Genomic DNA, 16,519 nt, shown 5'->3' on the forward strand with positions numbered 1-16,519 from the left:
GCTCCCTTATTCTCAAAAACACAGGCTAAGAGAGGAGCAGGATGCAGATAAAGAATGAGTGTGTTTGAACAGAAATGAGCTTAAGTTTCATCCTCAACATGTAAACGAGGCACTTACTACATGTGCTCCGTATTCAGCCTTACCCTGGTTCCTAGTAACTTAACAGCTGCCAGAATGACTCCATGTATAGATAAGCCGTTACACATGCTCTACTGTGTACTCGCACATTGCAGAATCAAATTGCATATGCAGCTCAAGAACTAACAAAAAAGTGGATCAAGCCCATAAATATTTAGTCAGTTAGACTCTTGAATCAGCAAATACAAGGTTTGATGTAGCTAAAAACTCTGGAAGCAGAAATCTTGCACTGGTATGTGGGAATCATTATCAGACAGCTCTACTGGACCTAAATGTATGCAGAATACAAAGCAGATCAACTAAATAAATTGGATATTTAAAAAAAAATGTTATGTACAATAGACCAGAACTTCCCAAATACAACTCTGGCATAAGAGAGGGCAATTCCTACTGACTTCAATAGGAGATGCAGCCATTTATGCTAGGGTTGACTTTGGTCTGTAGTCTAGCATGCAATTGTTGAAATTTTATGAAATGTTTGACTAGAACTGGAAAAGTACATGAAGGTCAAGTTTAACCTGCACTCACGAGTTTAGTGAATATGGAATTGGGTTGTTGAAACATCTATGAAGCAGCAAACTTTTCTCCTTTCCAGCAAGCAACAGGGACACCTGCTGCAGCTGAAGACATCCAGAATAAAAAGTGTGGCACCAAAACTTGTTGTGGGAGGGTTGTCTGGATTAATTCCTCTTGGACGCTGAATATCTTTGAACTCAAACATCCAAGCAAACTCAAACTTTCTATGAGTGGTTTGCTTCCAACCCCTGTAAACCAATCTCTACAGAGTCCACATGACTTTAGTATCCACAGGCCTGATCCTACAATCCTTGCTCACTATGAGTAGCACTTACAGGAGTATTTGCTTTGATGTCAACATGAGTAAAAGCTGCAGAACTGAACCCACTGACCCAATCCTGCATCCACATAGACAGAACCTTACACCTGTATATGCCAGTTTCCAGGATTGGGGCCTTAATTAGCACAGTTATGTCAGTAATAAGAAAGAGCCTCTCAAAAGCTGTGGATGGATTAAATCTATGTACATATACAACAGATAATTTGGCACTTTTATATTTCTTTACTTTTTGAGAAATCGTTTAATCTGCAGTAGTTAATGGATTCCAAACCTTCATTTAAAAAAAAGCAGATTTTTGAGTTACAGAAGCTCTAAATACCATCTGAACTCATTTATATTTTGTTTAGCCTCATTACTAAGAAACTGTCCAATAGTATTTCCTGCTGTGCTAAGATCTTGTGCAAGATTTATGCTCAGAGCACATTTTTACAGCTGCATTATAAGCCTTGAAAAGAGAGACAGACTTCAGTCAAGGTGATATAACTATAGTAATTCTAGTGTAAAGACATAAACCCTTATGCAAGCTAAAACATGTATATATATATCTATTTATACCAAAGGAAGAGCATGTAAAACTGTTCTAGGAGTGAATGTAACTGTTTTGTAAAAAAGTGATTTTATTTTCCAATTTAAACGCAAGAGGAAAAAAGGTTGCCATTATAACTTTTCAAGTTAAATTCATGTAATAAGTTCTTTTTATATATATTGTATTCTCTCCTTGTTTCTCACCTTTGGAATATGCATATGGGGGAGCAACCTTACCATTGAGGAGAATCACTAGCACCTCCTTAGTGCTATGCTCAATATTGGTTAATAAAAGGGACAGACAGAAGACTATTTCGTCTTGCAAATCTATCTTGGAAACCAAACATGTAAAGGATTTTTAACCTTTTAATTGACATTCTTGTTGTTAATTCATTCACAGTTGTGTGCAGAAATGTTTATATGTGACTTGGAACAGCTTTATAGTTTATTCAGAGCTAAATTTATAAGAATTCTCATTTCAGCTAAGCTAAAATTCCTGAAAGAATTAGTGAGGGAATTCAGTAAGGATTATGAAAAATATCCAACAATGTGGAATGCTGAATACTAGTCAAAAATATATATAAGACCATTTAATTACTAAGGAAATTAGGTATTTTATTAATACAAGAGAACAGCTGAAGAAGAAACATTTGCCTTATTAATTTTTCCTCAAATACTTAAAGTGTTTGAAATTCTTACTAAAACAGCAAAAAACTTCTGTTGAAATACTTTAGTTTTTAATTTTAATTCTACAACTACAACAGGTTGTTGGGTTTTTTTAATATCAACTTTTGTTTACTCTACAGAGATTATTTTATGGAGAATAACCCCTTTTGCAGTTCAATCCACTACTTTAGTAATATACAGTATTGTGGGCCATATTCAACCTTTGGACACAACTCTCATAAACTTTGGTAAGAGTTGTGTATGTATAAATGGGCCACATACTGGCACAAATTCAGCAAAACATTTAAGCACTTTTAACTTTAAGCATGTGAGTAGTCCTACCACTAGACCATAGTTTATGGGCATATAGCACGGGACCTAATGGTAGACCAGGATAGCATATGGCTTTATTGTGGTAATATCTCCAAGCACAGAATCAAGCAGTGATTGATATTCTCACTAACCATTGAGCTAGCCATATCACTAATAGACATTATCTATATATTTTTAAAATCAGTTTCCATTATATCAACTGCAACATTCATGCGGTTGGTGAGACACAGGCAGCTGGGAGACTAAGGGAGTAAGCCAGCTGAGGAAGGCAAGGGAAACTTAACTTGCAGATACTCTACAAGGATGAACCCACAATGGGAGGAAAATGGCACATTGTCAACACCAATGCTATCTCTTCCTCTGCTTGCACCTTTGGGAGGCTTCTACCCAGGTCCTTTCACAGACTCCTGATATCATCACTCAACTCTGAAACTTGGCCTCTAGGGCCCAGATCCACAAAGGGATTGAGGCATTGCTCAGTGTTGCAATGTCTAATTTTTAGATGCCTAGAAAAAAAAAATCACAGGAACAACAATGGGATCCACAAAGCTAAGCCAGGTGTCTAGGTTCCCTATATAATGCATGGGGAGAGATAGGCACCTAAGAATGGGATCCACAAAAGTTGGAACAGTAGGCGGGGAGCCACCTAAGTTTGCCAATGGCAGAATTCAAGGAGAATGGTGTGTCCTGACCCTCACCTCTCTCATGAAGTTATGTGCCTATGTCTGGGCTTCCTGGAGGTGCCTATCTCTGCTTGCAATCCACAGCTGGATTGCAAGAAAGAATGAGTTAGGTGCCTGCTAACACACACAGAACAGCCAATGGTATCCCTTATAACCTTTAGCCCAGTGGTTAGGGTATTCACACAGCATGCTGGAGACCCTAATTCCATTCCCCATTCTGCCTGATGAGAACGGTTTTGAACAGGGGTTCCTCACCTCATAGGTGAGTGCCCTAACCACCGGACTATAGCAAGTCTCCCTTTTTCTTTGGCCCAATTAATATTTATTTATTCACAGCCTGAGGGAAACCCACATCAGAATATCCTATAGTCCAGTGCCTAGGACAGAGGGGGAAACAGAAGCAGCGTGAGAACCCTAACCCCCTGGACTAAAGGTTTAGGACATGCCCACCAGATTGAGCCATGCAGACAAGCTAGGTGGAAGAAGACCTATCTATCATCCACCGCAGTTTGTAGCTTGCATTGGGGCTTAGGCATCCAAATGCTTAAAGTAGGCAGCAGCGCACATGCCCAGAGGCAGAAACTTATGTGCCTAGGGAACTTTTACAGCAAAATTGTAGGTACTGAGCTAATTTAGGCACCTACAGAATGAGGTGGCAGCCAAGCAGGAGTTTTGTGGATCACAGTGGTGCCTAAAACAGGGACCTAGGTGCCTAAGTCCCTTTGTGGATCTGACCCTACATTTTTTTTTTTTTATTTTTTTAACTCATTTGCTATATTGCTATCGGCTTTTGGTTCCTTGTGATCCAAGCCCAATCTCACAATCCCTGTGCATTACTGTTCTGATCCAAAATCCATTGAAAGATTCTTATTGCCATCAACAGCCTTTGGATCATGCCCTGTTCTGCTCACTATTCTTCTTTTCCCTCCTCCATTCTATCCTTTTATGGATCTTTTGACCTGAAACTGCATTATCACATAGGTCCCAATCCTTACTTAAACAAGTAGTCCCAATGACTCACTTCAACTGGACTATTCACATGAGTCAGGGCTGTGTCAGTTTCAATATGGAGCCATTGTTCTATTAATTGTATATTAAAGAAGTTGAGTACACATTAGTACATTAGCAGACTTTCAAATATTAATATCTCAGGGCCATGAAAGTATTAAAAGCGCTTATTTCATGTACCAATAACCACCATAGCTCATGCTAAAAATTAATATGTTCTTACTCTGTTGTACAACCTCAAAATGGCCAGGTATTTAAGTTTTAAACAAAATTAGTGAGCAATTTGCATGCTAAATATATAAGTTCACAGCACATTTTTAACTGCTGATTTATAAAAACTAGAAGATAAGAGTTTCTAATGGCAGCACTGACAGACACTTAACTCTCACACAGCTGTTATCATAAAACTCCATAATGTTGTTTATGTACCAAAGAAGAGAAGCTAGCTAAATACAAACAAGGATAGGTATGATCTCTACATTAAACATAACTGATTAAATCATGATGGAAAAATGAAATCTTAAATAAAACATTGTAAACTGTTGAGAGACTGAGGTTTACTTTTATAAAAAATACCTATATTTTATTGAAGAGCAATGGACAGAACAAATAGTTAGAATACACAAATCACTCTCATCCAAGCACAAAGCAATAAGGGGATGCACCAAATTGGAGGGTTATATAAGAAAGAACTATGAACAAGGCTCCCTCCAGGACTTTAAGAAAATACTAAAATATTGACTATTGTGGGCTATTATCTTTGTATGCTTCCTAAGGCTAGTAAGCTAGTGGACCTGACCTTGTTTCATCACTTACACTTTGGCAAAATGTGTGTAAAATATTCTGCATCCGCTTGTCATTCACTATATGTGGGTAGGAAATGACTACATAAGGTATAAGACAATGGAGAATCTGGCTCCATATATATGTTGCAAAAATCAATGCACAAAAGTTTGGCTGGGTAAAGAGTTTCAGCTTTAACTCTACACACCCCTTGCTTTTGTGGGGCTTAAACAGATCCTTACATTTTGATAATAGTTAAACATTTTATAGTTTCAATATATACACTTTCTGTAACATGACTGTCATTGGTTTAGTTCACTAGCTAAGTGATTTTTGCCACTCACAAATCAATTTAGTTTATGAGAATTTGTAACCTAATTCACACACTATCATAGCAAACAATCATTGTGCAGGTTGCATCCAATTATAATATCTGCAATTTAAAAAAACCCTCAGTTTTTTAACCTAAAATAAATAAGGAAGACTCTTAAGTGATACAAATAAATAATAATAATAATTAATTATTCTATTATCATAGCATCTAGAAGCCTCAGTCCTGGACAAGGACCCCATTGTGCTAGGCACTGTGCAAACACAAAACAAAAAGTCCCGGCCCAAAGAGCTTTACAAAATAGCTTGTGGTATGTCTAAAATACACTCTGTAAAGAAGTTGGTGGACATGCATAAAGAGAACAAGCTATAAACCTATGTTGAATTAATAAACAGAAAATGTAAGTCACAAAACTGTTGCCCCCTTTTTGACCCAAGCGACTAATCAAAGTTTGGCACCATGGCGATGTTCAGTTGGAAGTAGAATTAATAGAGTCTATTTTCTTTGCTGTAATCTTGTTTATTTAAAAAGAGTGTACAAAGTCCTGCTTCTCTAAACACAGGATGAACCAAGAACAAAAAGGAGCAGTTTCTTATATTACAGCCCCAAGCCTCTTTTGTCAACAGACCCTAAAGCTCTCTCTAGCTTTTGCCAGCATCACACCGTGCTTACAGGCTGCTACTTGGTTTTCTTTCTGTTTCCATCAGCCTCTCCCAGTTTCCATATTGCCTTTTTTTCCCCCACTCACACAGCAAAATCCCTCTACCCACTCAATCCAAATTCCAGTTGAAAGGTTGTAATTATCTTTTCCTAACAGTTATGTTAATGAAGGGTGTCTTCACACGCAATCTCAAAGGAGTTTGTGACCAAGCAGTTACCAGCATACTATAGTACTATACTGTACATTTCATAAATATGAAGTAGACAAAGTGACGGTCTGACTTGAAGTCCAGATCATCTATTCGCTCTCCATGTGCAAGAAAGACAGAGTAGCTTTAGGGATAACACTGTTTTTCTGATGCTAATAAAGTTCTTGTTCAGTGTTGGAAGAAAGTGTCTCTTCTCATTATTGTGATTCTTAATAATTTTCACATCATACCAGGAGCAGTGAGTCAGCAGACCATGCTAGTAAGCAATAGCCCAAACTGGCCTGTACAAAATGCTCAAATGCAGCAGCAATCCTCATTCTCCTAAAACTATGGCAGCATCTCTGACTGTTAGCCCCCTGAATCTGCAGAGCTGCAAAGAGCAGGAGTAAAGGACATCATCCCTACATCATCCTGACCTTGTGCAGAAAACCTCTCCACATTGTGAAACCATTCCTCAGTAGTATGGTTGGAAGAGACCAAGGAGTGTTTGTATTTAGTTTGGGTATGTATATCTCTGTACATATCTATCTCAAGTGAGATACACATACACACAAACACACAAGCTCAGCCTACACTTGAAAGTTATATTGGTGTAACAATGTCAGTTACTGATGTGAAAAAACACACCAAAGCAACGCAGCTATGTCACCATATCCCTCAGTGTAGACACTGCTATGCTGACAGAAGAGTGCTTCCATCGATATAGCTAACATCATTCAAGGAAGTGTTGTTCCTACACTGACAAAAAAAAACCCTTCTAAGGGTGTAGATTTTGTCTACACTGTCGGACTAGCCAACACAGCTATGCTAGTATAGCCTATTAGTGTAGACATTTCTGCGTGCAAGTCACGAGGGTTCCAAAGGATTACCTGAACAATTATCCTCAGATAATATCTACCAAAATGTCATACCTATGGACCAACAGTATATATGGAATGCTAATCACTGTATTATCTAAATTTTGAACATAGTATCATAGAATCATAGAATATCAGGGTTGGAAGGGACCCCAGAAGGTCATCTAGTCCAACCCCCTGCTCAAAGCAGGACCAATTCCCAGTTAAATCATCCCAGCCAGGGCTTTGTCAAGCCTGACCTTAAAAACCTCTAAGGAAGGAGATTCTACCACCTCCCTAGGTAACGCATTCCAGTGTTTCACCACCCTCTTAGTGAAAAAGTTTTTCCTAATATCCAATCTAAACCTCCCCCACTGCAACTTGAGACCATTACTCCTCGTTCTGTCATCTGCTACCATTGAGAACAGTCTAGAGCCATCCTCTTTGGAACCCCCTTTCAGGTAGTTGAAAGCAGCTATCAAATCCCCCCTCATTCTTCTCTTCTGCAGGCTAAACAATCCCAGCTCCCTCAGCCTCTCCTCATAACTCATGTGTTCCAGTCCCCTAATCATTTTTGTTGCCCTTCGCTGGACTCTCTCCAATTTATCCACATCCTTCTTGAAGTGTGGGGCCCAAAACTGGACACAGTACTCCAGATGAGGATGTAAGGATGTATAAGACAAACAAAAGTAGACTCTGTTCTTGGTTAGTCATTTGTACTTTGTTTTTGTTTTTTAATAAGGAGGCTAATTATGGAAGTGAAATATTAGAGGCAACACTATACTACGTACCTAGAGTTATCAGAGGCTTGCACAGATTTTGTCCCTAGAGCAATCCTGTGCCCCTTTAGGTTATAAAGAAGCTTCTGTATGTTGAATTTTATAAGACAGCAATACGACAACCTGACATTTATGCACAGCACTCTTCAACCACATGAGTTGCAGTACTTTGTTTCATATCAGTGAAATGAAAAGCATGAGTGACACTTACACTATGGCTATGGGTCACTGCCAGTCTTGCTCCAAAACACCATTAGCTTATGGCATGGCATATCACAGACAAAAGGCATGGTGTGTGACATGCATTGTGCTTCACTGACACACATGCCACAATCCATGTAGTGCTGCAACACCCTTTGACATTATGTGGAAACAATTTATGCAGTGTGTGAAAGGAACGCAGGAAAAAAAAAAACTGTTGCCATTTTGACAGTCCCAGAAGCAGGAAGTTTTAAAAGACAATGCTGAATTAAATCTCAGTTCATTCACGCTTTTCATCTCTTGAAACATTAAAGCATTGGTCTGAGAAAAATAGGCAGTGATTTCCTCTACATAATATGAACAACACTAGAGCAAGATTATATCTGTCAGAGATGAAAATATTTGTCTCTCATTGTAATCCATCCCGGGGTTTACAGACCCAAAGTCCTCCAGGGAGTATGACAAATCTACATGATGTTTATGAAAGCTAGATTTTGCATTCTGATCTCTGGTTTAAATGACAGATAAAAATCACACATAGCCAAACAACTCTCTAGTGACTACACAGATTCAGATGCTGAAGAGACTTGGTTATTCAAGAAAAAAAGTCAGCATTAACTTATGCAAGAAAATATTCCTTCCAAATCCATCTTTTCCGAAAGAGAGAGATTTTAAAATGTAGTGGTTGGCACTATAGAAAAACCTTAGATAGATTAGAATGAGCAATATCTCACTGCGTTAGTTTTTAGTGATTTCACACTTTTGATCAAACAATGCCTCTTTTGGATAACAATATTTGTAAAACACTTTCAGATTGATAAGCAAAACATAATACACAATACATAATGCAGAAGCTACAGAAATCTCTTTAAATCTAGACATAAAGCCAATTATTGAAGACCCACAGGATGCATCTGATAGTATCACAGGGCCCTTAGAAATTATATATTGTACTTAAAATATAATCAACATTTTGCAGTAATCTAATAATTGAAAAAAGTACATCATGGTGACCTAAATCTACATTAAATAGTCTCCAGAAATATGTCCCTGTCTTTTTCCAAAGCTACTTTTCAGATAATTAAAACAAAATTAATAATTGCAATCAACTACAAAAAATTATTCTGTCTGCCGTTAGGGACATGATTGTGCTTTAAAGTCATAATTCTGCACTGGAGGTGATGAGAAGGTGCTGGACAGCAGTGGGAGCTCCAGCAAAATGCCTCCTGGTACTTACAGACAGTGCACACCACAGGAACAACTCTGCCACCTTTTCAACAAGTGCAATCTGTGATTCCCCACACTCAGCTAGCGCTATTGAGTGGGGCAGAGGAGAAAGGGCCACGTGCCATAGTCCCCTCCCATCTGAAGAGACTAGAAGCAGCACTGCTAGACAGGAGTAATACTATTATCAAGAAGCCATATTGCATCTGGCCCGTTAACAGAAACATGAAGATCAATGGCAGGTTTCAGAGTAACAGCCGTGTTAGTCTGTATTCGCAAAAAGAAAAGGAGTAGTTGTGGCATCTTAGAGACTAACCAATTTATTTGAGCATAAGCTTTCGTGAGCTACAGCTCACTTCATTGGATGCATTCAGTGGAAAATACAGAAGATGTTCTTATACATACAAACCATGAAAAAATGGGTGTTTCCCACTACAAAACGTTTTCTCTCCCCTCACCCCACTCTCCTGCTGGTAATAGCTTATCTAAAGTGATCACTCTCCTTACAATGTGTATGATACTCAAGTTGGGCCATTTCCAGCACAAATCCAGGGTTTAACAAGAACATCTGAGGAACGGGGGGGGGGGAGGGGGGGGAAATGTGGGTAGGAAAAAACAAGGGGAAATAGGTTACCTTGCATAATAACTTAGCCACTTCCAGTCTCTATTCAAGCCTAAGTTAATTGTATCCAATTTGAAAATAAATTCTAATTCAATAGTCTCTCGCTGGAGTCTGGTTTTGAAGTTTTTCTGTTGTAATATCGCAACTTTCATGTCTGTAATCGCATGACCAGAGAGACTGAAGTGTTCTCCGACTGGTTTATGAATGTTATAATTCTTGACATCTTATTTGTGTCCATTTATTCTTTTATGTAGAGACTGTCCAGTTTGACCAGCGTACATGGCAGAGGGGCATTGCTGGCACGAGGGCATATATCACATTGGTGGATGTGCAGGTGAACGAGCCTCTGATAGTGTGGCTGATGTTATTAGGCCCTGTGATGGTGTCCCTTGAATAGATATGTGAGCACAGTTGGCAACGGGCTTTGTTGCAAGGATAGGTTCCTGGGTTAGTGGTTCTGTTGTGTGGTACATGGTTGCTGGGGAGTATTTGCTTCAAGTTGGGGGGCTGTCTGTAGGCAAGGACTGGCCTGTCTCCCAAGATTTGTGAGAGTGTTGGGTCCTCCTTCAGGATAGGTTGTAGATCCTTAATAATGCGTTTGAGAGGTTTTAGTTGGGGGCTGAAGGTGACTGCTAGTGGCGTTCTGTTATTTTCTTTGTTAGGCCTGTCCTGTAGTAGGTGACTTCTGGGAACTCTTCTGGCTCTATCAATCTGTTTCTTCACTTCCACAGGTGGGTATTGTAGTTGTAAGAATGCTTGATAGAGATCTTGTAGGTGTTTGTCTCTGTCTGAGGGGTTGGAGCAAATGCGGTTGTATTGCAGAGTTTGGCTGTAGACAATGGATTGTGTGGTGTGGTCAGGGTGAAAGCTGGAGGCATGTAGGTAGGAATAGTGGTCAGTAGGTTTCCGGTATAGGGTGGTGTTTATGTGACCATCGTTTATTAGCACTGTAGTGTCCAGGAAGTGAATCTCTTGTGTGGACTGGACCAGGCTGAGGTTGATGGTGGGATGGAAATTGTTGAAATCATGGTGGAATTCCTCAAGGGCTTCTTTTCCATGGGTCCAGATGATGAAGATGTCATCAATATAGCGCAAGTAGAGTAGGGGCGTTAGGGGACGAGAGCTGAGGAAGCGTTGTTCTAAGTCAGCCATAAAAATGTTGGCATACTGTGGGGCCATGAGGGTACCAATAGCAGTGCCGCTGATCTGAAGGTATACATTGTCCCCAAATGTAAAATAGTTATGGGTAAGGACAAAGTCAATGGGTGGCTGAGAAGTCTTCTGAGCACCCTAATCATTCTCATTTGCGCACATACACCAAGCCAGACAGTCGGATCCTAAATTTAGAGAGTTGTTATACTTTGAATGCAAAAGTGTGAAAAGGTACAAACATATATTTCAAACAATATGACACAGATGGTAATATGGTGTGAAATACCTGTAGAGTGACTATCCTGAGTTCATGATTTCATATGACAAGACAAGAAATTATAAATGACAAATAAACCAGAGGTTTTCCTCCTTTGGGGAGGGGAGGGGTAGAAGAAGCAGGCAAATAGTACACAGATGCAGCCCAGCAACCCCATTTTGTCACTGATTATATAATCAAGATTATTACAATTCAATGGTTGATTCAATGGACTGTGTCACTCTGAAGAACTAAATATTTTGCAATCTCTTACTGCCATCTTATGCCATTCTTTGCCACTGCACAAGAGATCACATATGGTAGACTAACATATTTGTATATAAAATTGTTCTATTCTATAAGTTTTTACAACACAAGCAGTTGACTTCCTCACAACTCATTTTAGGGCCCTATCCTTTACAATGCTAAGCACTCCCTATCAAAATGCTGTGTGCTCTGAACTCCCACTGAAGTTGATGAGAATTGAGGACACAGCATCTCAGAGGATCATGCTGTAAGGACTACTTGAGAATAAACTACATTCGCTTGTCCCTTTCTAAACTATTTCTTCAGTTGCTCAATACTTTCCAAATATTGGGGGCAATTTGCATTTATACTAATTTGCACTGATTCTCATTTACTGCCCTGGCAGTGTAAAGAGGCTTTATTGTAAATGAAAACCTGGTCCAAACCTGCATTGGGCATGATGAGAAGTCACTGAGTTGCAGTGGGAGCGCCAGCCAAAACTCCTCTTGGGGCTCACAGGAAGTGCACACTATCGTAACAGCTCTGCCACCCTTTTAGCAAGTGCAACCTGCGATTGTTTTATAACAAAAAGTGATGAATATGTGAACAAATATGAATAGTAGATTATCCATACAATAAAACTACGTTGAGAGAATGCTAAATTAATCCAAAGTGAGGAAATGTAAAAGTTACAGTTCCATGTCCAATATTTACCATGACCCCTTGTGAAGATGCTTTGCAATATATTATTTTAAAGTGCAGCTCTGATTTGAAAGTTACCCTAAAAATGATGTCTTGGGGTTCCATGTTTGTCTCCTTTCAATGGTTCCATATAGAATTTGCTTAATTTACAAGTGAAAGGATGCTTTTTCCCCCCCTAATAGCAATCCCTGCAAACTCAACCTAAACTCAGAGCTAGCTGTATAGGGTTCTTTCCTTCTCATGCATCATCAACTGTAATAAAGGTTCCACAGGCCAAATTATTCCCCCAGAGATACATGTGCAAAACCACTGCATACAATAGATTTGCTCAGATATAACAGATTGGAATTTAATAATATCCTGTTGATGATGAACAAATAGGAATAGAATCCATTGCTGTCTCTTTCATCGATGTTGGTTTATATAAAAATTAAAGCAGAAATTGAAGTACAGCTCAGCTCCTCAATACAGCAAAATTAAATAATCTTTCCAATTAATTGAAGATTCTGCCCCTTCTTTGCTGTCATTGTTTTCAGGCAATCAAGTATTATGCACTATAAACTCAATTTTCTTCTTATGTGTTGACTTTGAGCACTCCCAACCATCTTAATCCCAAAGCACAATGCTGCAAGATGACTTTTGTATTGATTTTCGAATATGTGCTACAATAACTTCTTTTTAAACATACCTCAGTGATCATTCTAATCTAAATGATAGTGCAACCAAATGAGGGCTGCATACCAGGTATTTTACTTTGCTTTTCTTAGCACTAATACAACTGCTATATTTCATCTAATGCCATATTTTCAAGAGAACCAAAAAATGGAGTTGTAATATACCATTAGGATCTGAGAGCAGAAGTTTACCCTTCTGCTGCCAGTTTCTAGAGAAGTTAAAATATCTCAGAATATCTACATGAATATCACAAGAAAGTGCAGCCAAATTAAGGAGGAGGAGAAGGGGAAAGGTGATTTTATACCACTTCCCCACCTCTCTCCACCTATCCTGGGACAGGTCATACCCTATTACCCCACTATGCTGGCTCTCTGCCACTACGTGATTCTCCAGTGCTGGGGAATTCCCTGATCACTTCCTTAAGCCTACTTGCAAGTGGAACAGAGCACAGGATCTGGCTTTGAAACTGTCATAAATATAAAGGGAAGGGTAAACCCCTTTGAAATCCCTCCTGGCCAGGGGAAAGCTCCTCTCACCTGTAAAGGGTTAAGAAGCTAAAGGTAACCTCGCTGGCACCTGACCAAAATGACCAATGAGGAGACAAGATACTTTCAAAAGCTGGGAGGAGGGAGAGAAACAAAGGGTCTGTGTGTCTGTCTATAGTCTGTCTTTGTCGGGGATAGACCAGGAATGGAGTCTTAGAACTTTTAGTAAGTAATCTAGCTAGGTATGTGTTAGATTATGATTTCTTTAAATGGCTGAGAAAAGAATTGTGCTGAATAGAATAACTATTTCTGTCTGTGTATCTTTTTTGTAACTTAAGGTTTTGCCTAGAGGGGTTCTCTATGTTTTTGAATCTAATTACCCTGTAAGATATCTACCATCCTGATTTTACAGGGGGGATTTCTTTATTTCTATTTACTTCTATTTTTTATTAAAAGTCTTCTTGTAAAAAACTGAATGTTTTTTCATTGTTCTCAGATCCAAGGGTTTGGGTCTGTGGTCACCTATGCAAATTGGTGAGGCTTTTTATCCAACATTTCCCAGGAAAGGGGGGGTGCAAGTGTTGGGAGGATTGTTCATTGTTCTTAAGATCCAAGGGTCTGGGTCTGTAGTCACCTAGGCAAATTGGTGAGGCTTTTTACCAAACCTTGTCCAGGAAGTGGGGTGCAAGGTTTTGGGAAGTATTTTGGGGGGAAAGACGCGTCCAAACAGCTCTTCCCCAGTAACCAGTATTAGTTTGGTGGTGGTAGCGGCCAATCCAAGGACGACGGGTGGAATATTTTGTACCCTGGGGAAGTTTTGACCTAAGCTGGTAAAGATAAGCTTAGGAGGTTTTTCATGCAGGTCCCCTCATCTGTACCCTAGAGTTCAGAGTGGGGGAGGAACCTTGACAGAAACTTTCCCCAAACTCCCCAAATTGAAATAAACAGAAACATTTGATTTGTCTTGCAATTCTCTACTTTCTCTATATTTGAGCCACTTCCAGTAGGTCTATTTTTTTCCAAAAGGAGAAAATAATTAAAAAGAAGAGGTCTGATTCACCTTTCAGATGTAGAACAAGACTTCTGACATCAAAGGAGATTAGAATCAGGCCCAAGGATGTAAAAAATTACAAAGTTTAAAAATTAGCAAATCCTAAGGTCCTCAAAATGATATTACTGTTAAGCATGAATGACTGAAAACAAAAAAGGTAAAGTTTCTGTGAATTAAGAGGCCAGCCTATGTAACTTCTTATCCTACATCTCAAGTTTCCAGGTTACCACAAGTGCAGGGGGAGCTAGAAGCAGTGTAGGACAGTTATAATAATAAATAATAAAAACAATAAAAGGCAATAAAGTTTTATTTTGTTTTTGTTTTTTAATAAAATGTGGTTTCAAGTTCTATGCATAACTGTGCTGGGAAACAGGATGATTCAGAGGATTGGTTCAAACTCAGATGAGGTCAATAGTCACTGAATGTTGTTAGCGTCTGAGGTCAGTACAGTCATCTACAAAATGGTGATCTACATAGAATCATTTGGTGGTCTAATTTCAGTTTTTAGGGAACAGGTGTCCATGGTACATAAATAAATAACTAAATACAGGCATCATTGTGAGACAGTGTGCTATTTCTTTATATCTGTATCAAAAAGCCAAACAACAGGGAGCGTGAGGGAGGTTTTTAGTTAGGATGACCTGACAGCAAGTGTGAAAAATCAGGGCAGAAGATGGTGGGCGCGGATATGGGGGGGGTTAATAGGTGCCTATATAAGACAAAGCCCCAAATATCGGGACTGTCCCTATAAAATCAGGACATCCGGTCACCCTATTTTCAGTAGAAATTCTACAGTGAGCTAGAAGAAGAGACAAACTAGTGTTTGGGATAATACTATTTTCCATATTCTAATAAAATTTCTGGTTTAGAAGAAAACTCTTTCCACTGTATTTAACATGGGCTTTAAACTGACCTTGGCAAAGTATCTGACTCCCAGGGCTATTGACCAGTATACTGGACAGCTCCATGTTAGTGATACAGCTCATACGCTTAAAGTTTCTTCATAAATCATTTTACCTCTGAATCAATTTTACTTAACAGTATTGCAGATCCACAATCCAAGCATGTTCACAAATGCTCTTTTTAGATACAGATTTCAGGAAATAGGCAATACTCGCTTGAGCTACCCCACGATTCCTTTGCTTGACAGAAATGCTTCTGCTATTCTTTTTTCTTATATTTCCTGGGCAATTATTCCATTGTCCAGGCAACTCTTACCTGTTGTTTTCTTTCTGGTTACACCTGTGCATTTCTACCTTGGAAACTCAGTCCTTTTTAAAGGCTTTGTTTAAAATATAGGTTCCCAGTGGAAATTTTTCCTTGGCCACTTTTTTGCACCATGCTTCACTGCTTTTTTGGTGGAGGACGTATTTTCACTAGCTCATATTGCCATCCCAGTTGCAGTGCCTTTTTCAGAATTAGCTCAGATATTAACCATATTACTGAAAGTTCCTTCTTTAAAATCTCAACTGCTAAATGATCATTGTGTTCTTCCTTATTGTTTCAAGTCACATTGCTCTGCTCATTCATTTAGACCCTTTTTAAAGGTTTCCACACTTTCTCTAGGCCTTTGTAGCAGCACCCACCTTCCCTAAAGCAAACTCAGGTGGCCACAGCAGGATCATCCATTAGGGTGACCAGACAGCAACTGTGAAAAAATTGGAACAGGAGATGGGGGGAGGTAGAGCAAGGGGGGGAGAAAATAGGCACCTATATAAGAAAAAGGCCTGAATATGGGGATTGTTCCTATAAAATCGGGACATCTGATCACCTTAACCGCAGTTTAGATTGGCCCCTGGGAGGCATAGGATCCCCTCACAGCAGCTGCACGAGACATAATCAAGAAGCAAAGAGGAAGACCGGGGAAAGAGGGGACATTGCCAGAGCATCCCAGTGATCTGTGGCTGCTGTAATCGTCACTTGTGTCTGTTGGCAACTATACTAATTTATGCCAGAGGACTGTCCCAGTATAGTACAACCCCAGAATCTGGGGAACACTCACCTTGCAGTATCACTGCCATTCCAGAACTGTGCAGAGTACTCGTTGGCTGCAGCCAAGGATTTGGAGCAATGTCCCTTCCAAAGTGCTTACAACTGA

The 16,519-nt window shown here is 39.3% G+C and overlaps 1 protein-coding gene across 6 annotated transcripts in view; it reads right to left on the bottom strand.

Moving 5' to 3' along the window:
* Positions 1-16,519, bottom strand: part of LOC125634441 (uncharacterized) — a 56,291-nt gene that overhangs the window by 26,187 nt on the left and 13,585 nt on the right. For 2 of the 6 annotated variants that reach the window (XM_075126540.1, XM_075126539.1), the window contains 3 exons: positions 16,424-16,515; positions 11,955-12,076; positions 9,537-11,191 (listed from right to left, as the gene is read on the bottom strand). In XM_075126540.1, the coding sequence (XP_074982641.1) occupies positions 10,101-11,033 (933 nt within the window). In that variant the 5' untranslated portion in view covers positions 11,034-11,191; positions 11,955-12,076; positions 16,424-16,515 and the 3' untranslated portion in view covers positions 9,537-10,100. Of the gene's footprint in view, positions 1-9,536; positions 11,214-11,292; positions 11,325-11,954; positions 12,077-16,423; positions 16,516-16,519 lie in introns of those variants that run through there. The other 4 variants (XR_012667599.1, XR_012667600.1, XM_075126541.1 and 1 more) reach the window with 3 other exon arrangements.

This window comes from Caretta caretta, chromosome 3 (assembly GCF_965140235.1).
Source record: "Caretta caretta isolate rCarCar2 chromosome 3, rCarCar1.hap1, whole genome shotgun sequence".
Taxonomy (NCBI): Eukaryota; Metazoa; Chordata; order Testudines; family Cheloniidae; genus Caretta; species Caretta caretta.